Below are 25,677 nucleotides of genomic sequence, written 5' to 3' on the forward strand. Positions count from 1 at the left end.
TTCTTGAAAATGTGCACTGAGTTGCCTTAAATTGATTTAGCAAATCAGTTTACTGAGAGCAGGGCAATAACTGTGTTTTAAAAGTAAGGGAGTTTAAAGACAGAATTGCATCAGTTTAGCTAGATTGGTTCCTAAGCTGATTTTGTTGCTTCGGGTTTGGGTTTTTGGGTTGGGTTTGGGGTTTTTTTGGCATGACCGAGTTTCAGAATGAGTATCATAAGTACAATTTCAGTTCTGGAATTACAGTGAACTGAATTTTTCACCCCTGTAAGTGGGTTCACTGTATTCCAAGTCTCCGCAAATAGGTTCCACTCCTATTCCAGTACTCAGATACAGCCTCTAATAGTGAAATCCTGGTCCTATTTAAGTCACATTACTTTTAGTCTGAGCAAAACTTTGATAACTTCAAGGCTTCCATGTGTTTTTAGCCTAATTATTGGGACACAGACTTTTTTCGGATAATAAGGCATGAAGATAAAATGACAGATCTCAGACTACTCTATTGTACGCATGATTTCTCTGTAAAGTCTTTGGTGACTCGAAGGTGAATTGAAGTATTGGTACTGGATTATAAACCCCATTTTAAAATAAAGCTTTAAGTTTGATTAATCTGGTAGTTTGTAAAGGCTCCAAGTCCTCAGTATCCCGTTGTTGTAGGCACAGTGTTAATAAAACAGCAGGAAAGTCTCCAGACTTTTGCAGTATCGTATATTTGCCATCACATTGAGCAGCTTTGGCATGGCTGTCTCAGAAAGACCAAATATGTGGATTTCCAGAGCAAAGCAATGAGAAAGGGTTACATTTTTCTATGTTATGTTTTTTTGGGGTTTTTTTTTAAGCCTGTTTTGTGGATAAATAGAGAATTTAATCCTTTGGCCTGTCTCTCCAGAGCCCTTTAAGAAAAACAGAACAATATGACTGTACAACAAGTATGATTTTTTGGAGTGATAAAAAAGACATCAGAGATCAGCAGCAAAACCAGAAATAAAATTATCTCGTTCCTTCATTCCCAAGATGGTTTTGCTTTTGTTAAATTTAATTTCACTAAGGGAAGCTGGGAGAAAGGTGTTTTCAGTTTGGGTTTTTCTGTTTGGTTTTAGCTTTCGTTCAATTCATCAAGGTAACTTCAAAGCTGCAGCCTGTGACTCTGGGAAGAACTTTGTGAGCAACAGCGCCTGCTAAAAAAATACTGCCTGTCTCTGTGTGTTTTCAGAGCTGCTGGAGCCTGACGTGGAGGTGATGCTTTGCCTTCTGCATCCTGCTTTGGGGATGCAGGAGAGGCGAGGATGTTTCTCCCCAGCAGGTTACCATCCCTGACCCAGGCTCAATGAAGCCAAGGACCGTTCACAAAGGAGCGATACGGAGGTGTTTCCAAATAAAACCTCTCTCCCACTCGCCTAAAATCTTGTTAAGCGTCATTTGTAATGTTTGTTTCTTTCCTCCCGTTGCCCCTTTCAGTGCCCGGATTCATGCAGAGCAAGCTTCTCCCTCCGAGCTGAAGGGCTTGCCAAATGCTAATTGACTGTTAAAAATGTTCTCATCAAAGTACAAATGCTGCACAGCTTTGCTGGCAAGGACCAGCAAGTTACTCGTCAGGCTGTTGCAAGCCAAGCTCCATAGGTCTGGGAAGCCGATGCCCCCACTTGAGTGCTAGAATAAACATGTCTTTAGCATTTTTCAATGCTTTCCACTCCCTCCCATGGACTCAATTTAACATTCTTTCCTGAATAACTTTCTTTTCATAATTATATTTGCTAAATGGCACCTCAGTCTACCAGCCATAAAAAAAAAAAAAAAGTCTTCTGAATGATGACTTGCCAAAGATTTATTTTTTTTTTAGAAATAGCTCATACCCATTGTTGCTCCTCTGGGATTTTTGCAGGTGATCTGAAAGCCTCGTAATTAATTTAAAAGATAATTTAAAATACTTTTTTCAGCTGCTTTCTTACCTTGTAGTTGCAAGGTGCATCAAGGCTGGCTTTGGGCTGTCAGAGAGCTTTCAGATCCTAGTTCTCAGGGCGCGCAGAGAAGTACTTAAGCACATGGCTCTTATGCATGTGAGCAGCTCCGCAGAAGGCAGCGAGCCTATTCACATGTTTAAATTCCGTGTGAAACTGTCATACACTAGCGCCAAGCATCCAAAGTGAGAAGCAGGGATGAGAAAATTTTCTTTGCCCGAAACACACATTTGGCATTCCAACTGAATAGATACTGAGAAGAAAACAAAGCAACAAAACCAAGAGGTTTTCAAGTTGTGCCGAAATCCCTTCCTTTCTCAGTTAATGCCTCTTTTTTGAGTCTATACATAGTAGATACATCCTGTGGTACTTCATAAAATCTCCATCTCTGACAAGATGTGAAGTTTAAATACAAAACTAATTAAAACCCCAAAACCTTATCCCAACATCTTTACATTAACAGGTGGAATATTTTCCTTATCGAGATAACGTCCTTTCAAACAGCTCTGGAGTGTTCTGTTAGCCCAACATAATATTACCCAACACTAATGCAGGCAGAAAAGCCACTTGGCTGGAGGTAGCACAGGGTGAAGTTGCAGACCACAGGCAGTAAGTTATCTGCTGTAAATGATGAAGAGTCAAAAAAGACTGAGTGCTGAGTGCTGTGGTACAGAGACTGCCCGCGTGGTGTTCATTTCTGCCCACTGCAGTAGGTCCGTGACTGGACTCCACATGTTGCCTGGGTTGCATTAAGTATTAGTCAGGTTAGCAGTGATGCCAAGACAATTTGTGTGGTGGTGTGTCGGAGAAACCACTTTCCAAATAGTTTATGTCATCATGTGAATTGATCCAATCTGTGACTGTGTTCGGATGATAAATACTTCTGCAAAAAAAAAAAAAAAAAGAAAATAGTTTGTATGGTCAAATAACACTAGAAAAACACTAACAAAGATAAACATTTGTCTCGAAAAAAGTGATGAGTATGTTCTTTATATACATGAGGACAACATGCAAAGAAGCTGAGTTTGTACTCCTGCCTCTGCCACTTGCTCTTACTCAACTGAAGCCTCTTTGGACTGTAGGTTTTATTCTTGTAAAATGTGGCTGATGATATTTCTTGCAATTATTTTTTGGGGGGTCCTTGCTAGTGAATTGTTACAGACGGGGTGGTGCTTGCGCTAACTTTGCATTTCATCTCTTAAAACAGCTTCGATCTCGTTACCATTGGTGGGATCTCCATTATCCTGCACTTTGAGCGGGCTCCCTTCATCACCCAGGAACATACGCTGTGGCTGCCGTGGGATCGCTTCTTTGTGATGGAAACCATAGTCATGAGGCACGAAGAGAACGAGATCCCAAGCTGTGACCTCAGTAACTTCGCTCGGCCCAACCCTGTGGTCTCCCCATCTCCTCTGACAGCTTTTGCAAGTTCCTGCTCGGAGAAGGGTCCTATCGTTCCTGAAATCCAGGTACGAATCGCCTGAGACGAGGAGAAAATAATCCATCTCCTCGCAGTGCTTCTTTTTCCTGCTTTGAGCAACACGAACGCATCTATTCTGTGTCTTTCTCTATTCCCCTGCTTAGCTAAAAAGCAGCATTCCCCGTTTGTTGCCCCATTTTTCAGACGCTTGCCAGGAGCACTCACTCACGAGCACACGCTTAGCCAGAAGGTTTCTTTCCCCTTATCCCTGAGAGATGGAGGCAAAACGCTTGTGGCTGACAGCAAAAACTGACGTTGGCTCTGCTTTGCTTTCACCTCTCATCCGCAGGAGGTGAGCTGGGACCCTTGTGTGACCCACCACAAGCCTTTGGGCAGCCCTTTGGCATTCAACATGCCCAGCGCGAGGGTGATGGACCACTTACACTCTGACTGATGCCTGCCTTCTGTTCGGCAGCAAATTTTACCCACTGGGCATTACGGACCTCAGTGGAGGAGAGTGGGGTGTGAACTTTCTCAGGGTTTGAAGGCATAACCCCTCTCTCTACAAAGCTGCTGAGATGTGCGGTCAGCCAGCAGACGGCTGGCACATGGCCCGCCTGCAGACCACCTGGATGGTATTGCATTTCATGACATTTGGGACAGATGAGCGAAGCGAGAGGATTACTTTTAATTTCTCGTCCCCGATTTCCTTTTTGAAGGAAGCGTGAGTCAGATGATAAAGTAGTTTAACAACCTGCTGTGGATTCAAAGTATTTTGCTGAACGGAAAGTTGGGTTTTAAACTGAATAGTCCAAACAAGTGAATTATCCATCTTCCTTAAAAATACTCCCTGTGTTGCGATATATGGATGTAGCAGCATTCACGCTTTCCTTTCTTGGGCATGTTATTCCCTGAGTTTTAAATGCCAGTGTTCGGCATGTCCTGGGTATTGCTTTTAGTGACAAATAGTAGTCTGCCAAGGTATAAATAATAGCAAGTGTAGCGACAAATTGTGTGCTTCCTGCTTGACTCCATCGGGGTTGCGGTAGCATTAATGAGCAAAGAAGTCACTTTATATCTTCTAATTTTAATACACCAGGTACTGAACCCAGCAACAAACAAAGCGAGTGGTCTCTTTACCTTTCCCTCTGGACCAAATCCTGTGATCCTTTCTCACACTAATTTCCAATTACAGTCACCAGGTTTGTCCCAGCATAATTACTAATTAAGTCCCATATCTTGTAAAGTCCATCAGATTGCAAATTCGTGGTTCAGTTTTCACATCTATTTTTTCCTAAACCAACAAACACAATGAAAGGTAATGTTCAGCGCTTCCTGGGAGAGAAGCAAGTATCTGATACAGTACAACTGTAATCATAACCTCACTCATTATTTGATAGGATACTCGTTAGATTGTGTTAATTATATCTATTGAACTAAAACATTCTAAAACTCCTCTTCAATAAGAGTGCGTGTCTGTCTATCGACTGTTAAAGCAGCGAGGGACATAGATCAGACGCAATAGTTTGATACAGTTTCTTGACTATAGATCACGGAATCATAGAATGGGTTGGAAGTGACCTTTAAAGGTCATCTAGTCCAACCCCCCTGCAGGGAGCATCTTCAACTAGATCAGGTTGCTCAGAGCCCCGTCCAACCTGACCTTGAATGTTTATAGGGATGGGGCATCTACCACCTCTCTGGGCAACCTGTTTCACCACCCTCATTGTAGATGTTTGGTGCCATTTGAAATGTCCTGCAGATAACCTGCACGGCCTCCAACTGGTGATCCAGAAAGATTCCCCTATCAGCATCCTGCATTCTATCTGCTAACCCCTTGTGAATGTCACAGATAACTTGGACATCCCAAATCTCACTAGACACCTGTAGTTATGGAATCTAATTAAGACCTAAGCGGGATTCATGTTGAGACTATGGCATTTAAATAAGGTGTTCACACACAGTCATCAGGAAGTGTGCTAGATGTTCAGGCTCCCATTAAAGCTGACAGAAATCTAATCAATACCATCAGCGGAGCCTACAAATCAATTATGCTGACCATCTTGAAGGTATCTAGTTCCCACTGACAGTATTGGTTATAATTGATGCTTACATGTCTACCTCACATGCTCACACTTATATGTCAACATCTGGATTTAGATGCCTTAAACTGGAATTGTATCCCACTCATAAGACTACGTGGCAAAACCAACCTTCTGAAGAACCTATCTCTGCCCATTGGCCATGGAGAGACCTAGAAGAGTAGGTCAGAGGAGACTCCTAACTTTTAGGTTCCTAAGTTTCAATAAGATGAATCCCATACATGATGAGCAGTACTTTTCTGATGTGCCAAATGATTCAGCTAGAACCTGTAAAACTGTATTCCTCCTCAAATATTGACAGCTGAAGGTTAATGGCGTCTGTGGTGCAGGAGTATACAAGACAATCTGATTTTATGGCAGAGTCCTGACTGTACTTCAGTTCATAAATGAACTATTTTTCATTCCTGTACTGGATGAACATACAATAAAAAAAAACCTAGCTGGCAGTTTCTGCAGCTGCATTTTATAATACGCAGTTCACAGTAGAGAAATGTTAAATATAAAAGGTGTGAGCACATAGCAGGGAGGAGGTGACAAGCGGATGGCAGGGCTGGGAAAGAGATTTTGACAAGTGGGCAGATAGGAAACTCATGAGCTCCAGCAAATAAATGCAGTGTCCTCTACCTGGGGATGCATTCAAAAGACTAAATAATACACGTTAAGTATTTGATTCAGGTGCCTAAAGACAGATTTGGTGCCAATTAAGATGCCCTGAAGTGTCTCTTCAGGCCTCGAGCTGTAGCTTCAGAGAGGTGGAGATCTCAAGGAGGTCCATGTCAGATCTGTCATCCCCTTGCAGAGGTTTTAGATACCATAGAACATCTCAAAAGCATCTAGATGCCTATGTTAAGGCCCCTGAATCAGGCCCTAAATGTCTGTCTTTCTCAAAATTCCTTCTGAGAATCATATATTTTAAAAAAAAGATTGTTCCTCACCTTGCCTGCTGTCAGAGTGAAGAGTAGCTGTAAAAGAAATGTGGAACCCAGCACACAGCAACAAGATTTTCTACATTGTCTCATGCAAAGAGTGGAATAATTGCTACTAGCACGAGCCAAGATCGACACCCAGGAGTGAAGGGAAGACGGCAGTGATAATTGCTAGATTGTGAAAATCCCTAGTAAGCCTGAAGAACCAGCTCTTCTGCCTGACCAGCCGGGTGGCTGGACCACTTTTAAAGAGCAGATGACGTTGGTTAGGCTGTGATAAACTCTAAGAGCCTTAGTCTTTCACAAGGACCCCAGACACAGCATATGAATTTATCTGGGCCAAACAGCAATTATCAAATAGAAATAAGGGCACTATTCATTTGTTGTTACTTTTGGTGCGTTCGGAGTATTTTAAAGCTTATTTTTCCCCTCTTCTCCCACCAATGTCCTACTGCATTATACTCCCCCCACCAATGCCCTGCTTTGTTGCTACTTCAGCACTACTTACGAACTACAAATGCGTTTCGGATGATCTAAATTACCATTTGAACCCGGTTTTCCAAGCAGGCGCCTGGAAAAACAACCCCTTGTGCTGCTCAGTGCCTTGGTACGGCTGTGCTGACCCTTTCTCTGGAATGGTAGACAGCACAGACAGATCGTGACAGAGAGAAATAATTATTTCTGACAGGGATCTGAACCAGACATTGCAAATAGTACCTCCGTGACAATTATTTCTGCCTGGCTTTTTCCTAGAGGGGTTACATATGAAGACAGATTTGATACAAGGGACCACCTTTACTGCAGCTTGGCTCAGCTTGTCTCTGGTTGAGCCTGGTCCCAGCCCAGCTTGTTGCTGAGCTCATAAAATATATTTTAAAATTCCTGGGTTTTCCCAGTTCTGTCATTTTTCAGCCGTCTAAGCACTGAGATATGTAAATTGAAAAGGCTGCATTAGAGAAAGTAAATATTTATGAGCACAGTGTAACAGCGCTTTAACTTCTGGATGTGTCCGTTTGTCAAGTGCTGCAATGTTCGGAGGCTGTAAGTTATCACTTGAAAAAGCATTGGGCCTTGGAAAATAACTTAGAAGAGGGTTTTTTTTAGGGGGCAGATCATAAGATTTGTCGTTATTTATAACGCTAACCAGAAAACCTGTAAGAGATGAGCAGCTTGTCACGCCAGGAAAGTTTGCTGCTCCCACACAGGAGGAGTTGAGTGTAGGAGCCACGTAGCTTGGAGGACACCAGGACGGCTGTGATTTCTTCCTGACGGGTGGATCTCTTGACCCACCTGCCTTTGAGCCTCCGTGCCCTTAATTTTATGAAAGCTGATTATTGCTGGGGAAGTATTTTCACAGCTCATTTAGGGTCCAGCACCCCAAAGTATTTCAGAAGTGATGCAGGAGAGAGCGGTGCCAGCTGTGACCTTCTGACACATCCCATTATCAGACCAAGTTTTCCAGCTCACTGCTAAGCTTCTACCTTCATCTTTCAAACTTTGCCAAAGGTTGCTGGCTTGTGCCGAAAATGTCCATGTTGGGTGCTTACCTAAGAGAGAAATTTTCTGGAAAGCTATAACTAATTTTTTCCTCCCCAAGAATTAAGAAAGAAATGCCTTTTTTTTATCAGTATTTTGCATGGGAGAATCAGCATAGTGTCAGGGATCTACATTGTATCCTCTTCCAGAAAATGTCCCTGCATTTCTCCAACTGAAAAAAAAAAAGAAGAATTTTAAGATCTGGTTGTACTTTAGCAGGTAAATTAGATGAAAATTCCATTTTTACTGAGTCTTCTCTATTCTCAAAGCAGAAGAGGGGCAGACAAAACTTTCCCTGCTGTTTCTCCAGTCTTTTGTGAAATATTGTACTGGAATTGAGACCTGTGAGATAACTGTCCCAGTCAGTCAGAAATACCTGCACTGCGTGGCTGGAGGAGAAAATGAAGCAACTCACCTAGACTAGAGAGGAATTGGGAAAAGGAAGGGAACGAAGGATGCAAGGGAAGAGAAAGGGGTTGATGGTGATAGGTCAGGCCAAGAGTTTCATCACACAGGTAAGAGGGGAGGGAATTTTAAGCAATGACCAGGGTAAGTAGGAACAAATGTGAGGTCAGAACATAAGGACCAGGACACAGGAAAAAAAAAAGGCTAGAGGTAGATCAGGCAAAGAGGATCAGGGGTGAGCTAGGAGAGGAGCAGTTTCAAAGAAGGAGAGATGGGTAAGTCAGGGGAGGGAGAGTGGAAGGAGGATTCATTAATGGCACGGAGAGAATGGCAGGTTACGATCGGGGCCGGGGAACTTCCATAAGGGTACAGGCCAAGTAGGGCTTGATATTTTACTGGGAAAAAGAAGCCAGGAGACAAAAATTAGGAGCCAAAGAAACCTAACAAAATAGAACACAGAAAATGGAAGCTAAACTGATGAGCTGGGATAATCTCAGACCCCAGGCTCCTTTCGCCATGAGTCCTGAGACTCCTTTTACCAGTGAGTTCCATTGTGAACACAGATACTTTGGCCTCCTGTTCTCCCATGTAACAGAGATGGAAAGAGGGGCATTCCTTGGCTTCCACAACAGTCATGGTTTAACCTGGCTGGCAGCTAGAACAACCAGAGACATTCACTTACCCCCACCCCAGTGGGATGGGGGAGAGAATCGAAAAGGAAAAAAAGAAAGTAAAACTCGTGGGTTGAGATAAAGACAGTTTAATAGGACAGAAAAGGATAATAATAATAATAATAATAATAACAACAAGAACAACAACAATAATATATACAAAACAAGTGATGCAGAGCACAATTTCTTCACCACCTGAAGCCGATGCTCAGCTAGTTCCCAAGCTGTGCCACCACCAGGCCAACCCCCAGTTATGCACTGAGCCTGACATCATATGGTATGGAATATCGTGTTGGGCAGTTTGGGTCAGCTGTCCTGGCTGTGTCCCCTCCCAGCTTGTTGGGCACCCCCCCACCACCTTGTTGGCAGGGCAGTATGAGAAGCTGAAAAGTCCTTGACTGCTTGGCAACAACTAAAATATCAGTTTGTTATCCACATTATTCTCATCCTAAATCCAAAACACAGCACTGCACCAGCTGCTAGGAAGAAAATGAACTCTATCCCTGCTGAAACCAGGACAACAACTAACCCTATCAATTACATATGATTTCATACTCGATGCCTACTAGGTGTGCTTTTTTAGACAGAGCTTTTATAAAGGTGTGTTTGATAAATTACAGCTTCACTGCCTTTTCCTGTCGGCTCGCTGCTGATTTAACACCTCCTGGATTGCTTTTCCACAGGCTCTACAGGAGGAGATTAATGTTTCCGGTAGTAAAATAAAAGTGAGTTACCTGAGCAGTCGCACAGCTGGCTACAAATCAGTCCTGAGGATCAGCATGACCCACCCCACCATCCCCTTCAACCTCATGAAAGTCCACCTCATGGTGGCTGTCGAGGGACGCCTCTTCAGAAAGTGGTTTGCAGCTGCTCCAGATCTGTCCTATTATTTCATCTGGGATAAGACAGACGTCTACAGCCAGAAGGTGTATGGGCTCTCAGAAGCCTTCGGTAAGTGATCCCAGGGCTTGCGTCTCTTTTTAGAAGCAGCTAAGTGGCAATACACAGACCTTGTCCTAGATCGGTACGGTCCAACTGCCAACACATAAAATGGTCCCTGCTGGGACACTGCTGTTTCCTTGGAGAGGATTGGGCCCAGCTGTTCAGACGGCACACATTTCCCCAGCAGATGAATACTTATCTGTTCTCTGGCTCATGGCCCAGCACGTACATCCTGAGCTGCTACCATCATATTCACACAGAAGGGATGACCTGGGACTAGAGGCGTTTGGCTGCCTCTCACCTATAGCCAAAAGCTGTCAGCACTGCTTTGAAAGAAATGCCTAGAACTGAACCCTGATCCCCACTCCTCCTTGTGCCTGGCCTTCAGGATCACTTTAATTTTAGTTTCCCCTTCGTTACCCACTCAAGAATGCCATCCCAAACTGGGGCATGATGGTCTTCTCTCTTGTACTTTGTGCCTTCCTTTACATCTGCAAACGATGTCAGAGGCTGCAAGGCAGAGAATAGGAAGGCTCTGCATACTCAGCGTGCCACATCCCCAGCACCAAGCACCCACTCTCCAGGGGCAGAAGCTGAAGTCCTTGTTGGGGCAGGAAGCTGTGCTGTGGATGTATGCAGAGACACCACTTCATTCCTCCTCCTGCTGCCATCTCAGACCTCACCCAGCGAGCCCTGTGTGATGGTGCTGGAGGGAAGGGGGTACTTTGAGTGTATAGTGAGCGGAGATGATGCAGCTCTGCAGTGATTGCTTCCCATCTGATCAACAACCCAAGGACATGCAGTTACAGGTCTTTGATGGAGTCTAGACCTTTCAGGCTCAAGGGAAATGATACCAGCAAAATGGGAGAGATCCCAAATTAGCAAATAGAGCTCTTGTTGACAGAAGGGTGGTTCAATGATGCCTCATAGCCCAACTGAAGTCTTTTTAGAAGACCTGTAGGGTGCCGTGGTTTCTAGAAGGACAAATGGGTGCCTTCCTCTCACTCAGGCTCAGCTGTTTTGAGCAGACTGGGTGATACAACCTGCGGAGCCTTACCCAGGAGTCCACACTGAGAAACATGTCCTGGCAGCATATCCTGAAAGACTATGTTTACATCTTTAAGATGCTTTAGATCAGCAGTGGGTCCTGGATTGCTCCATGATGCAGCTCTGCAGCCCCAGAGTACGCGAGCAGTGTGAGAACATCAGTATTCAGGCTTTCAATGATTCCCACCTCTAGAACAGTGGAAAATATCAAGCCTTCATTTCTTAAATTACATCTTCCTCTGATACTGTCTGATTCTGCAAAAGGCTATATTTGATGGGAGATCTTGAGTTCACTCAGTGCTCAGCATTTGTAAGGATGCTGGGAAACTTGTAAGATCAGACCTTTATTTTTATCTAGTAAAAAAAAAATGAGCTATGTAATTGCTTTTCATTTGTGTAGAACTTGCAGGTCTGCTCTGCTTCAGCTGTTAGCGCTGAAAGGATCTGGTAGGGCAGAAGAAAAGTAGACCAATGAAACTGGTCTTGCTTCTACGGAGAAAATCATAAAGGAGTCATTATTCTGACAAAAACATGTTTTTCCTTCTACTGACATCATTTTACTCTTAAGCAACTCCAGTGTGTTCAGTAGAGTTACTCCTGGAAGCTCTGATTAGACATTATGGCAAGCAAACCCTTTTGACATTAACAATGACCACAAGTCAACCTGGTCTAAGACTGCTGTCTCTGAGAGACCTGCTGCCCTATCCTTCATTTGTATAAGTCTTTACTTTCCAAGAAGGGCCATGATTTCTAGCAAGTTCCTGACATGCAGTCTTTGATCAAAGCTAGTAGATAGGAGTAAAATGCTCCCATTTAGGAGCCCAGCAGTGGTTTACACTCTCGAATACCCATTGTTTTAAAATATGTCTTTAAAACAGTGCTTTTTAAATATTTAGCACATGTGTCCAACATCTACAACTCCGTTGACCTTTTTAAATGCAGGATGGCCTTTAAAGAGAAAAATATTAGGACTCTGCATTATGATGATGACATTTTAAATGGGCACTTGCCTATAGAAATGTTCGTACCCCTGCTCAGTTGAAACTCTTTGTGTGCTGACTGTGCATTTCTGGGTTGCTAATCTGGGGGGGGGGGGGTGTCTTTTGTTTCTCTCTTTTTCATAGTTTCGGTAGGTTATGAGTATGAATCTTGTCCTGACTTGATCCTGTGGGAGAAGAGGACAGCTGTGCTTCAGGGTTATGAAATTGATGCTTCCAAACTTGGAGGATGGTCCCTGGACAAACATCATGCCCTCAACATACAAAGTGGTAGGTTGTCTGTAACACATAACAGAGGAATAATGCAGTGTTGCAAGGCCCAGTTGCTTCTTGTCATTAAAAATTCCAGAAAAGGAAAGGAAAGAAACCTGACTAACACATGTACCCTCTCATGTATTTTACTAACAAGTTATTTCTAGTAACCTACATTTAGAAGCAATATGGTGTGTATAAATCCAAAAGAAGTAGTTGAATGTCAGCATGTCTGACTTAATAGTGTCTTAAAAGAAGGGGATTAACAAGGAAAATATTACTAAAATAACAAAAGGGAATCTATTCAGATTGGACCTACCACTGACCATAAGCCCACCCAGACACATCCTCCAATGTGCAAGTGTACTTGCAGAGATCAGAGGCTTCGTGGGTCATAAGGGAGAATGGAAGGTGCAAGAGTCCTCGAAGGTTGCTCAGGACTGCAGCAGGGAGGCTTGAAAGCTGATCAGAACATGTTCAAAAGATGGAAGCCCTGTGTCCTTCTGGGTGATAGCAGTGGGATGGGAGCAAACATCTAATACAGCCCACACCACTGCTGGGAACACTACACATATAGGGTATATAGGTATATATACTTAGATAGATAGATAGATAGATAGATAGATAGATAGATAGATAGATAGATAGATAGAAGTAGAGCTCCTCTGAAGCTTTGCAGATGAAACACTTCTCTAGAGAATGCACCATGGTCTTCCTGTCCCTTATCTTTCCACGAGCTATGTAATTTTTTTTTTTTACCTGGTAGGCTGCAAATTACAGGGCAAGGAGGGACAGAAAAGGCAGGTGAAAATTCATGAGATGCTGAAAAGATTATTTCATTCAATGGTAGAGACAGTCTTGTTCTCTCACCATTTGTTCTGCAGGAAATGTAATGGGTCTATAAAAAATACTTACTTCAGATAAGGGGCTCCTCATTTGAAACCATCACAAAATCTCCTTAGAATCATGGAATCATTTAGGTTGGAGAAGATCTTTCAGTTCCTCAAGTCCAACCATAAACCTAACACTGCCAAGTCCACCACTAAACCATGTCCTCGCCACTTGACAAATTCCCCAGTTGCCATCCATCCTTGCCAGTTTGTGCTCCCTTTGGTCTCAGTTTCCCTGTTTCTCTTTAATTTCCTTATTACTGTTTTCTCCCTCTAGGCATCTTGCATAAAGGAAATGGGGAAAACCAGTTTATTTCCCAGCAGCCGCCTGTAATCGGAAGCATTATGGGCAACGGCCGCAGACGCAGCATTTCTTGTCCAAGCTGCAATGGTCTTGCAGATGGGAACAAACTCCTGGCTCCCGTTGCCCTGACATGTGGGTCTGATGGAAGTCTTTATGTTGGAGATTTCAACTACATCCGAAGGATCTTTCCCTCTGGCAACGTCACCAACATACTGGAGCTGAGGTACACCATGCTGAATGTGGCCATTATAACTATACCCTTAAGTTCTGCAGAAATGTTAGGTACCCAAAAGGAAAATGAGCAAAACTCTTAAAAAAAATTACAGAAAAACAGAAAAAAAGCTGTCCAGATTTGCCTCTTCTGCAACTCTGCTGACTTTGATTTACACCAGAGAAACACAAGCCTAACAAGTTCTTCCAGAGTTGAATCACACCAAAAATATTGACACATTTCTGTGCTGTTAAATCAAACTGTGTTGATGTTTCCCTTTCGGTGTAGTTAGAGATCAGTGGGAATTCTCAGAGTTAACAATCAGCTTCTGAGAGAACCTGAACTTGGAAGGACACAGCACTGATGGTGATATGTAGAGGTTAATCAGGATAGATCATCATTCAGAATTAAGATAGAATGATGACTTAGGGAGTCACAGACTGGGTTTTTCTAGTTGTTTTTTTTTGGGGGGGAAAACCCATATCAGCTCCCCTCGGTTCCCAACTGAACATCAGTGTCAGGGTGAACATACAGATGGATCATCTCAAAGTAAGTGAGGTGTTTCCGTTTACCCCAAATAACAAAGGGAAGAAAATTATATATTAGGAGAAATAGGGAGGATGGGGAAGGAATATCAATTAAAAACAAGGGAGGAGTGCGAAAAGTATCAATTTGTCACAAGTTCTGAGGAAGTGGAATAGATTGTGACTGAATCAAAATTTCAAATTGACCTCACTGGAGATATTTCTCCTATCTAAAATTTCCACAACAAATACAATTACCCACTTCAAAGCACCAGGGCCTGATTCTGAACTCTGTGACCAGACAAGACTCACTCCAGGAAAGTCAATCGAGTTGAACCAGTGTTTGTGAATGAGGCTTCTCTGCTTGAAGGATCTGAGAGGTCAATATGAGGTTAGCATGGTGGGAAGGTTCACATTCCCATTTGCCTCTCAAGATCTGGCCTGAAAGTGAGAATCTTCCAGAAAGTAAATCTTCCTTGCTCTACTCAGTTTTAATGTCCTGGCTGCTGAGAACAAAAGTAAGGTCCCGTTTCTGCAAGGACTGCCATGTGGAAGCTTACCAGACAGCTTAGTGGAGAGCAGGGTCCCCCATACAGCATTGCTTTGCATTCCCATTTGCTCCACAAGGCCACGGGTGAAAATGAAAGAGCTGATCTGCCGCAAAATCTGGTGCAAGATCCCATCAGCCCCTCATTTGCAAACATGCCACAGTCCTTAGACCTTGCTGAAGGTCTTGTCGTGCAGAACCATCGTCGTAGTTCATGGTGTTTGAGGAAAAAAATACAGCCAGCCTTCGCAAGGCTGGCACTTAAAGAATAGCTGTCTCGGTGTGCTTGCAGGGCAACAAGGAAATTGGGAGGAATCGTTGAATTAGGAAGCCCACAATGAGATGTTTACAGTCACATCCCCGAGGGCTGGGGCACCTTTTGAGTAAATAAGCAAGAACCTGATTCTTGCTATTCTGTTACGTGATATATGAGAACATAATCTCTCTCATGTTTGTAAGGTGGGAAGCTGGGATAAATCTTCAGACCTGGTCTACATTAAAGAATGTAATATTCTTCCAGTGCCAGAAAGTTATCTGAAGAGCCAAAGGTGAGATTTCCAGAAGAGCCTAGGTGATTTGGGGCCCAAATCCCACTGCAACGGAGTGGGATTAATATCTCATTCCCAGAAGTACAATTTTGAAAACCCGATCCCTGTTTCATTGTCAGTGGAAATACCAGACCCAGCGGAGGTTTTGCAGAGTATTTCCTGATTGGAAAAGAGAAAATTGGAAGCCTTGACAGAGTGGCCTTGCTGCCTTTTGTGTGGAGCCACAGAGTTAAATTTACTCCAAAGTTAAATCTGCTGGAACGATTGCTGCTTCATCTGTGCAAACACTTAGGTTGCTGGATCTAATAAACATTTCTTCACTCTGGTGTGCTATAAAGTAAGTGGGTTCAGATGCAGGCTGACTAAAAGCTATGGAGGAAAGCCGTTGCTTTTGGACTAAATGGAGTTTGCTTGTGTCTTCTCAAATCAGCATCTCCTTGGAGATTAACACCCTCACTATTTGGCTTTTGGGTTTTGCTTGGCGGGGGGCGGGGGGCATCTTTTGAGTGTAGCGTTCTGTTGCGGAGAGAAAAGCAAATGCATTGTGGGTCGCAGATAACTGCAGCCGGGTATGTTAACTAGACCCATGAAGAACATCCAGCTCGGCATAATTTCAGTCCTCTGGGCTCGAGAGTTCACGAGGTTACGGCAGTGAACTGCCACCCGTAACGGTGCAACTGCTCAGTTACCTTTGTAAATCACAAGGTATTGCTTTGGCTGAGAGTGAAAAAACCTGTAAAGATACCTGCGTCTACATATATTTAGCTCAGTACTGCTCTGAATGATAAAGTCTGCCTGGTCCTATCTTACATAAGTGAATAACTCCATGCAGGTGAGATCACACTTCCTTTGTGATATGCAGCGGTACATAAGTGAGCTTGCTGCCAAGTAATATCCAATATAAAATATATCAGTGTCATTCCAGCTAAGTCTTTATTTATTATTGCATTGTATGATACAGTTACTGTCAAGTTTTCAATCTGCTAATAATGCATCGAACTGAGCTTCTAACACCTCATTCTTTCTTCTATTCCCTGCTTTCCTGTCTTCTGTCAGAAATAAAGATTTCAGACATAGGTAAGCCAACCAGTGGAGAATTCTTATGCCGCTCCCTGTCTTGTTGCATGTTGTTACACAGTGAGCCACAAGTGCCATTTCCAGATGATTCAATAGCAAATGAAGCTGGCGTGATTAAAACTGGCGTAGGCAATCAGTCATCAGAACTGGGAGCCATTAATCACAGAGCGGAGTCGCGCAGACTTCTGCATGAGCTGTTACAGCTGTAGGCAGGGGAAGTAGAGACACAAGAGGCAGGGTAACAAGAGGAGGAGGGTGGAAGGAAAAATGGGTGGGAATTAACCAAGAAACTATTGGGATACTGGAATATCTATGACGGGAAAATAATTCTCACATGGTGAAATGTCTTGCTTCTGAGTTTTGGGGAGTGTAACAGGCGTGATGAAGGGCCAGAGGTACCCCAGCATCACCCCGTAAGTTTTTGTAACTCTTTGCCAGTCTGAGCTCTTCATAGAGAGCCTTCACATTATGTGAAAGTATGTCAGGCTCAGAGAGGAGGCAGTGGCGACTCAGAACCTTAGCCAGGAAATGCAATAAAAAAGAGAAAAAGTAATGACAAGAAAACAAGATGAAGGAGAGACTCCTAAATTGGAGCTTTGTCACTAAGAATATTTGTCATTTGGGTTCACTGGAGTTTCAGTGAGTTTGATCCAATCAGTTGCATTCTGGAAGATGTCAACCTCCTGTCACTGTCTGTGTTTGCAAGGACTTCTCTGGCGCTGACAAGTTCCCCATCCTTCTCCCCGGTTGCTTTCTAAATTAGCCGCTTAGACTATGGAGTTGGGACTTTTCTTTTTTTTCTTTGGTTTTCTTTTTGCATTTGGGATTGGGGATTTTTCTTGCTACATGCTTTTTATTTACTGGGTTTTTTACTTCATAGAGGCTTCACAAACCTAGAAATTTTCATTTTAACTGCATGCCTGGAAATGCAATGGAGTAGAAACTGTTTTTTTGTGTTATTGCCAGAACATTAATGAAGGGCTGGGCTTCCACGGCATAATGGACTGGCCCAGCAGGGCTGGGGGGTTGGTACACAAGACCTCTGCACTGACTGTCTTCATCAGGCTGAGTTCCAGCCCCCGAGCTCCTCTTTCACATCATTTGAAGGCAATAGAAAAACTCATTTCTCTTTGGAATAGCCAGGTTGTATCCTTAATGCTCTAGAAATACACAGCCACTAAAGTGCACCGGCTTTGACAGCGAAGGGCAGCAGCTGAATACCTGTTACAAGATGAGTTTTTATATATGAAGGCAATAACTGAGTGAAGATATATGGACTGGCCACAAATGCTGCAGATGCCACCAGAGCCTTACAAAGTTGGCAGGGCTTCAGCCTTTACGCAGTTCCTAAAATCTAAGAAATGAAATGAAAGCAAGCCAAGGCATGCCTGCTTCAGTGCAGTTCAAAGGGGACCAGTGAGGGAGGAAGGAGGTGAGGAGCTCCAGATCAACTATTCCCGTCTGTGACTACATTAAGGGAGTCATCCACGTGAGTTAGTTAGCAGCTGTTCTGTGTCATTTGCCATAATACTTCTTCTTAGGAAGCCTCTTCGTTCCTGAGCCACAGGGAGATGAGTGGGTGTAGTCTTAGCTAAAGCACCAGTGCTTTATGTTCCAGAAGGTCCTAAGCTTGACACTGTTGACAGTCAACACAGGGATGAATCTTAGTGATTTGGAAAAGCTGCAACCCATATGCAAAACCTTCCTCACTTCAGGGGAAAGGATTCCTCCCCACTACGTAGCCTGTGGTGAGCTTGATCCAGAGGTTCTGGAGCTACCAACTAAGTCTTGACTCTACAGCACAGCGTAGGTAGCCAAGGTCTAAGGCTGCAACAGCCAAAATGGCTGTGTGTCAACACGGGGGATGTTAGCTAAGCCAAATAGCATCACTGAACTGTGATGCCTCCCAAGTTTACACCCATCTGTTAATCAGTAATAGATTAATAGGAACTTACTCCAGTATCTCTGTGTATGGATCTGTCTTGGTGGGCTAATGACTTTTTCCAAGCATGGCAATAACAATCTGCAGTTAATTATCATTATCTTTTCTCTGCAGGAACATGGAGGGCAGTGAGGTATTTCTGTCTTGCAAATATGCAAAAAGTTGCCACACTTAAATACATTATTTCTCTCTTGTTCTCATTCATACCTGGGAGAGAGAAATCTACAATTAGTGGCAAAGAGAGGTATCTCAGAAAACTGCCCTAGGATCAGATCAAAAGTCCGTTGCAGTCCCTGGGTTGGCTTATGGCATTGCTATGAAGTTTTATTATCCAGCCTGTGACACTAGGAGAGCTTTGGGCATCGCACACAAACTGAAAACACTAAAAGGCCAAGTGTAAATTCAGCTCACTGCACTGTGTGGCCTCCTTATGTATTAATCTATTGAATGTCACCCAGGGAAAAAAAAGACCAGTACCTCACACAAGCTATAATAAAATCCTCTGTTTGTGAGCTGCAGGGTGCTTAGCATGGAGCCATGGAAACACAGCCCCGACGAACAAAAAACGCTTGGCTGCAGGAATTTGGTAGTTCTTTAGTCACCGGCAAATGCCTGTGGCCAGCAAGGCTGAGAGGGGAAGAGGGCAGCTAGCATAGAAAGTTTTACGGAGGTGGTTTCATGTCCTTAAACGGAGACATCAGATCCAAAGAAGCCCCAGGGGTTTATTCAGATCTGTTATGGGTAAGTAACTTTGGTGTTGCGACTGCTCCTGTCTGTTGATCACAGTGGGAGCCAGAGCCGTACCGTTACCATCAGCAGCAGTTGTCCTTTAGAGGGGGTGGTAGATGCCCTTGCATTTGTGAAACTAGGATGCAGTTCGTCTTGTAAGATAAACATTGAAAATAAGTCAGGCAAATCACACCCCAAAAGATGCTATTTCTCTCCACTGCCTATAAAGGGAGTTAAGGCAGGCGGTTCAGATGTAACCGTCTAAAGCTTGGTGAGATGAATCCCCTGCCTTTGAACAGAAGCCGATGACAAGGTGCACTCTGCTGTGCTAACGCGTTATAGGTAACCTGCTGAAACCAAGGACCATCTCCATTTCCTCATCGTTATTCCTTAGGGACTGGCTTCCCACTCTGGAGGAGGAGGTTCCTTCCTCAGATTCCTCCAAAACGGGGGTTCTGGGCCCAAGGGGACAATCTCAACCTTTGCTTAAAGTCTGTACCTCTGTTATAGTGCTACAGGCGCAATCCACGTGAATGCCATCTGTCTGCCTATTCACCCAACTTTTTATCACTTTCCTTCCTGTGTGTAAGGAGTCACGTAAAGCATAAGCACTTTAAAATGGAGTTTGAATCACTTAATATATCTGCAGAGCTCCCCAAAGGGTGCTGGCACTATCCTGTCCAAATAATGAGAATGAAAATAGGAAAGGGACCAGGCAGATGTATGGGACAGCCTATATGCAACCCCAAACAACTGGGGTCACGGTGGACTTGGAAGATTTTCTTGTGCTTTCCCAGTTCATCACTGTATCACAAGCATACGAGGAAGTATTTCCCTTTGGTCTGCAGAACTTCTGCTTGTGAAACCATCCTCATTCCTAGTGACTACACCATCACCTCCACCAATGCCCACTAAAGTGTCTGTGCTTGGCTAGGGATCAGCCCACCCCATCCCTGCAACTTTGGTTTGTTGCTTCAGGGGCTTAAAATATCAATGCAATGCCCAGGGTTTCTTCTAAAAAAACTTAATAACTAAAGGAACAATCTGAATGAGAAATCAGCTCTTCATCCACAGTCCTTTTCTAGTGGTTGCAGTGTCAATATGGGGGATAAATATTCTAAGACTACAAATACTGTAACTGATTAAGTCTTCTGAGTAGTAAAAAGTCCTGTCTTTTCTTTTGGTCCGTTATCTAACTGAGCAATGAGAGAGGATGAAATAAAAAAAAAAATAATCTTCTCTGCTTTGTCCAAAGCAGATTTATTTCAGTTGTTGTTCAGTTCAGTCCAATTTACCAGTTGGATTTGCCTATTGATTGTCGCTTTAAATAAAAAGCAAAGCCTCGGTGTTCCCGGCTCCAGTGCTCATGCATTATCACAGACGAAGGGAAGCAGTTTGGGAACTTTTACATTACTGACATATGTTTATTTAGCATCTGTAATCCTGCAGGATCTCAAAGCGTTAAAAACAAGCGCCAGTGTATAATGCTATGCAATTTGTGCAACATTCACGCAGAGCGTGACGTCTTCCCCATATGGCAGCAGAGGCCAGGGGGGTAAATTCTGGCTTGACCATTTTGAACAGTTTGTATTTTACCTTCCCTGCTCCAAAGCATCCCAGGTTAAGTACTCCACTGCCTAAGCCACTCCAAGGGGCTTTCCACTCACAAAAGCCCTATGCATGGAACGGGCTGTAGGAGACCACGATGAGCCATGCTTGCAAAAATAAGAAGTCTAGCCGATAAAAATGAACCAGCACTTCATATCGCTCACACAGAGCCACGCAGCAGAAAAGATGTAGTTTGTGTTGGGGGTGCCCATACCATTAATAACATTAGATTCAGAAAGGCAGTTGTATGTCTCGGGAGTTTCAGCTCACCAGGTGAAACCCAGACCCAGGTAACCCAAGATTATTACTGTCCCAGGGGTAGTTTAACCAACGTAAGTTTCTACCTCTACCTCTTCCAAAGCACATTTGCTAGTAAAGGTGTGTGTGCGCTTCTGTGGCATCCAGCTATGCAGAGGATTAAAAGTTTAATCAGTCAGAGCTAATTTTTTAATGAGTTTCAACTTTGAACTCACCTCAACTTTTTTGCAGCATCCATATTCAGGACCTCATTAATGAAACTGAACTTGGGTTACCAGCAGCTACTCAAAGTATTACCTTAATATGACAATTTTTTACTTGGTAAATTTAGGTGGGAAGTACCATTCGGCTTTTCTGCTGCTTGAATGTTTTGCTTTTACTTGGTTCATTGCTCTGTGGTTAGAAGTAACCAGCATTTGTTTCAGTGTCCATTCTACACAGGAGCTGGGATTGGAAAATAGTTTTAAGATCTCTCTCTTCCACAGGAGGTTGTAATCAACAATAAAATCCACCAGAGTGAGGCTGTGAAATCCAAAAACAAATTACAATGATAGTGCTGGGATAGGGGAGCAGGAACTTCCAGTTCTGCCACCATTTTTCTCCACCTTTGGGAAAGTCATTTTCCTTTGCCCGTCTGCAAACGGCCTGCTGTAAGACTTGGTGAAAGCTATCTGTGCTTTCCAGGCAGAGATGCTAAAGAATTGCAAAGTGCCAGTAAAAATGTCCTCCTCTTGTCCACCTCTCGTGCAAAACAAAGATTATGAACAGCTCAAAAGCTGACTGACATTCAGCTGGGCTTTGTTAGGACAGTCAGAGGAAAATGCAAGGCCCTGATCAAAATGGATGATGGATTCCCACAGGGAACTTCTTCCACCAGGGTTGAAGCCACTTGCTTAGTGTGAGTGACATGCAGGTAAATGAAATAATACCCTACCAGCCTGCTGTCATTGGAAAGGAATACAGATGGAGACTGAACTGTCAGGCTGGAGCTGTCTTGAAGGTCAGAGCATTTTCTTTAGCAAGAATCAGTGTCATTTGTGGAGATTAAATCTGTTCAGACTTTAATAGGATAAATCACAAGGGATATTCCAGAATAAATCAGAAAGGTGCTTTTTTTTTCCCAAAAAGTATTAAGTAATTTGAATAAAGAACCAACTTACGGCTTTTTAAAACAGAGAATAATTTGGTAGGTTTTATGTGTCTGAAGAGGGGTTAATTTTCCTAACCTAAAGGTTGAAGGAGAGAGGAAATTTCTTATCATGAGGGATAGAGTCAACTGTGATCGACACTCAGGTTTCTAACCAGCTTCTCCTAGAACAATGCCACTAAGTGCAAAATTGTGAGCTCTGGCCTATCCATTTATTATGAATTCTTGGGACCTGATGAGTTTGTACAGCTTGAAGGTGTTCTGGAGAAAAGTAGAGACTTTTTTGTACTTGTTCTGATTACTGCTTCGCCTTTTTTAGAAGGAAGGAGACCTGTGTTCAGGCAGCAGATGCTACAAGGTTAATCTGTTGGTTTCAGGCTTAGAAGAGATGCAGCTCAATACACACTGGTAGTAAACACTTAATTCTAATAGAAGAAGTTAATAAGTTTAGAATCTATCTTAAACTATAGATAGAATCCTTGAAAGACAATTTTTTTAAATTGTGTCTAAACTCATCTGGTTGTTTTTTCTGGCCAGTCCCATTGAATGCTTTCCAGAAAGTGGATGCTGGTTTATTCATTTCTCCAGTCTTGGGCTTATTTAGTGTTGTACTCGTGGAGGTAAAAACATTATCTTTCTGTCCACTCACCCTGCTTTCTCAGCCAGCCTTTCTTGTTTGCAAGGAAGCAGTGAGTGAATGGTATTTAACAGGGGACTGATGTTTAGGTTCCTCAGCCCTCCTCCTAGTTCGTGCTTTACTTAGGGCAAAATGCGGCACTCCAAGGACCATTGTGTTTCTCTCTTCCTGAGGTCCAGCTGAATTCAGTGGCAGGACTTCCCCTAATCTCCACGAGGGCAGGACAGGACTCTAGAGTCTTTGCTGGAGTCAGCATGAGCACCAGATAAGCCTTGACACAGTGATCTTGAAGAGTGTATCTTCAAGTGCTTTATGCTTGGGAGTCTGCTTTTGGCTTTTTGTATTGGGGTCTTTCTTGGGAGGGCAGATTTATTTATTTTTTTAGGGTGTTTTTTTTTGTTTTCTGCCCCTAGTGTACTGTGCTTTCCCTTCACTTTCTGGCACTGCACTAACACCAGTTTCAGGACAATGTTTATATTAATTAAGCAAACTCAGGCACTGGGACTCAACCTATAGTAGTTCCTGGCATGATTTTGGCTCAGGCCAGTGAGTCTTTTCCTTTTGTAGCTGCCCTCCATGCCAGAGAGCACCCCCAGCACAGCGACTGGTAACAGATGTAGCTCAGCATCCCGTGCTGTAACACACCCTGTACTAACATTGTCAAATACAGCACTGCTTCACTTTCCCAGTCTGTCTGCCTTGCGCATTTTTATTCTCTAAAGTGCTTGCATTGCCTGTTGACTGAAGGAAACAAATCATCCAAAAAATAATAACTTCATACCCTTGTTTTTCAGCCACAGCCCAGCTCATAAGTATTACTTGACCACAGATCCAATCACCGGCTCCATCTACCTCTCCGACACCAACAGCCGACGTATCTATAAAATCAAGTCAACCACATCAGTGAAAGACATTGTGAAGAATTCAGAGGTCTTGGCTGGAACTGGGGATCAGTGCCTCCCGTTCGATGATACCCGCTGCGGAGATGGAGGCAAAGGCACTGATGCTACCCTTACAAATCCCAGGGGTGAGACTGCTTCTTCTCCACAGACTTTTTTAAAGGGGTTTGGTTTTTTTTGAAAGGGGCTTGTTTAGTCATGCTGGACACTGCTCTCCTTTCCAATTCAGAAAATGCCCTCGGATTTTGCAAGCTTTCCCCAGTCAACCCACAAACACATCCTAAGGGCTTGCCTCTGGAAATAAGTGGGTATGTCTCACCCTCAGCCAGTCCTGGTTCTTCTTATCAAGGTGGCTGGGAGGAGTGCCGCACCAGAGGGGTGTAGTGATGGGCACATGTCCAAAGGGCAATAGAATAAATCCACCTGTCAATTTTGTACGCACTTAGCTACTACTCCTCCTTACCAAATAACAGTGTTTGGTCCTTCCCAATCTGGACTGGGTTCATTTGTGTTCAGTTCACTGAGGCTTTCTTGGCATTAAAAAAAAATTTAAAAGCTCTTTAAGCATTGCTATATATATAAAATAACAACAAGACCAGCATACAGCTCAGAGATACGTAAATTGAGGTTTATACATTGACGTTATATATCATGGCGTCCAGCTTAAATCCTATGGGGGGGGGGATACTAATTTCGATATGGGAATGATCTAATTCAGCGTGATTTCACCTGGTTCCTGATTAGCTTACTTAAATGTGATAAAAGCACAGTCAAATCAGAATAAAAGCATCACACAGCCTGCATGACTGTGAACTAAATTGTTCAAAACAGGTTTAGCCAAACATATGCAGTCCTGTGTGTAGCCAAGACTTCAGTCTGGCAGTCTCAAGGTAAGAAGCTCTGCATATGGAGGATGTCGCTCCTCCCAGCTGTCCACAGCTCCTCGGAAAAAAACACATGGAGGATATAGAGATGAGGTGGAAGATCCTGTTGGTATACGCACTTTCTGCAGTGTTTGTGAAGAGGGGCGAGAAGGACGCCCATGCAGGAATGCTTTTAGAAATGTGGCATTTTTGCCTGTTGTATGTCTTCTTGCCCAGCTGTTAGGATTGCGAGGAGTTATTTATAGGTTCTTGGCTTCACCATCACTGTGCTGCAGGTTTCCTTTTTCCTTGCATTTGGGAGTGGTAGCTCTCCCCTTACTCACCACAGCAATTTCCAAGCCTATCTCAACTTCTTTGTAAAGCCACCTCTCAGCAAAACCTGGGGATCCTTTAACATGTTATTTCACAAAGAGTAGGCAAGATGAAGACAGCTGAGCTGTTGTTTCTCTTCTTGGCTAGACTTCTCAGGAAGTTATTTTCTCGACATAGAGATGACATTATTGTTACTGGATCCAAGAAACCCAAACTGATTTAGTGACCTTTTGTGTCAGCTCTTGTGATTTATTTTTTTTTTTTTACATGCCAGCTAGCTGTTTCCTGGCAGGATGCAGAAAAATATACCTTGGGAGACCTGTTTTTTGCCAAAAAGCACTGCAAGCCAAACTGCTACCCTTGTAATATTCAAAGGGCCCAGCATGGTTTCCAAGCACTCCAGAGACCCGTGAGGTGACCAGTATATCGGGATAAAGTATTGCCAGAGGCATAGATATAGAAAGGGAACGGCTACCTGTGGTCAGGTTGCAGTGTAGAAATTATCTCACTGAAATGAGAGGGCTGAAGGAAAAGAAAATTAAGTGACTTGGGCAGAGAGATTCAGGCAGTCCAGCAGATGAGTCATGAGATCAGGGAATCCAGAAATCTGTAATCCAATTTTCTGCACCACTTTGATGTTCAACCAGTGCAAAAAAAAAACCCCACAACCCACAACTTTTGTTGGACTTCCATTCTCCCTTGTACAAGATGAGAGGAATATTATTCATTTCCCTACATGGGTGGATGTTGCAAGGTTTAGATGACTTATGTTTCTGTTTGCTATGGGAAAAAGAGCTCTGGAGTTCAAAGCTTTCAGCACTGAAATCCTTCTTCTTGGCAATTCAAGCTCTCGGGAGGCCGTTCTTCCACCTCAATCATATAACGGCAAAATGCATGCATTCA

At 43.4% G+C, this 25,677-nt stretch overlaps 1 protein-coding gene across 7 annotated transcripts in view; it reads left to right on the plus strand.

The window, feature by feature from the left end:
• The window catches only part of TENM4 (teneurin transmembrane protein 4), a 610,330-nt gene that overhangs the window by 531,533 nt on the left and 53,120 nt on the right, over nucleotides 1-25,677 (plus strand). For all 7 annotated transcript variants that reach the window (XM_075742510.1, XM_075742514.1, XM_075742513.1 and 4 more), the window contains 5 exons: nucleotides 3,166-3,427; nucleotides 9,702-9,969; nucleotides 12,132-12,275; nucleotides 13,425-13,674; nucleotides 23,474-23,706. In XM_075742510.1, coding sequence (XP_075598625.1) covers nucleotides 3,166-3,427; nucleotides 9,702-9,969; nucleotides 12,132-12,275; nucleotides 13,425-13,674; nucleotides 23,474-23,706 — 1,157 coding nt within the window. The remainder of the gene's footprint in view (nucleotides 1-3,165; nucleotides 3,428-9,701; nucleotides 9,970-12,131; nucleotides 12,276-13,424; nucleotides 13,675-23,473; nucleotides 23,707-25,677) is intronic.

Source organism: Balearica regulorum, chromosome 1, assembly GCF_011004875.1.
Source record: "Balearica regulorum gibbericeps isolate bBalReg1 chromosome 1, bBalReg1.pri, whole genome shotgun sequence".
Classification (NCBI taxonomy): Eukaryota; Metazoa; Chordata; class Aves; order Gruiformes; family Gruidae; genus Balearica; species Balearica regulorum.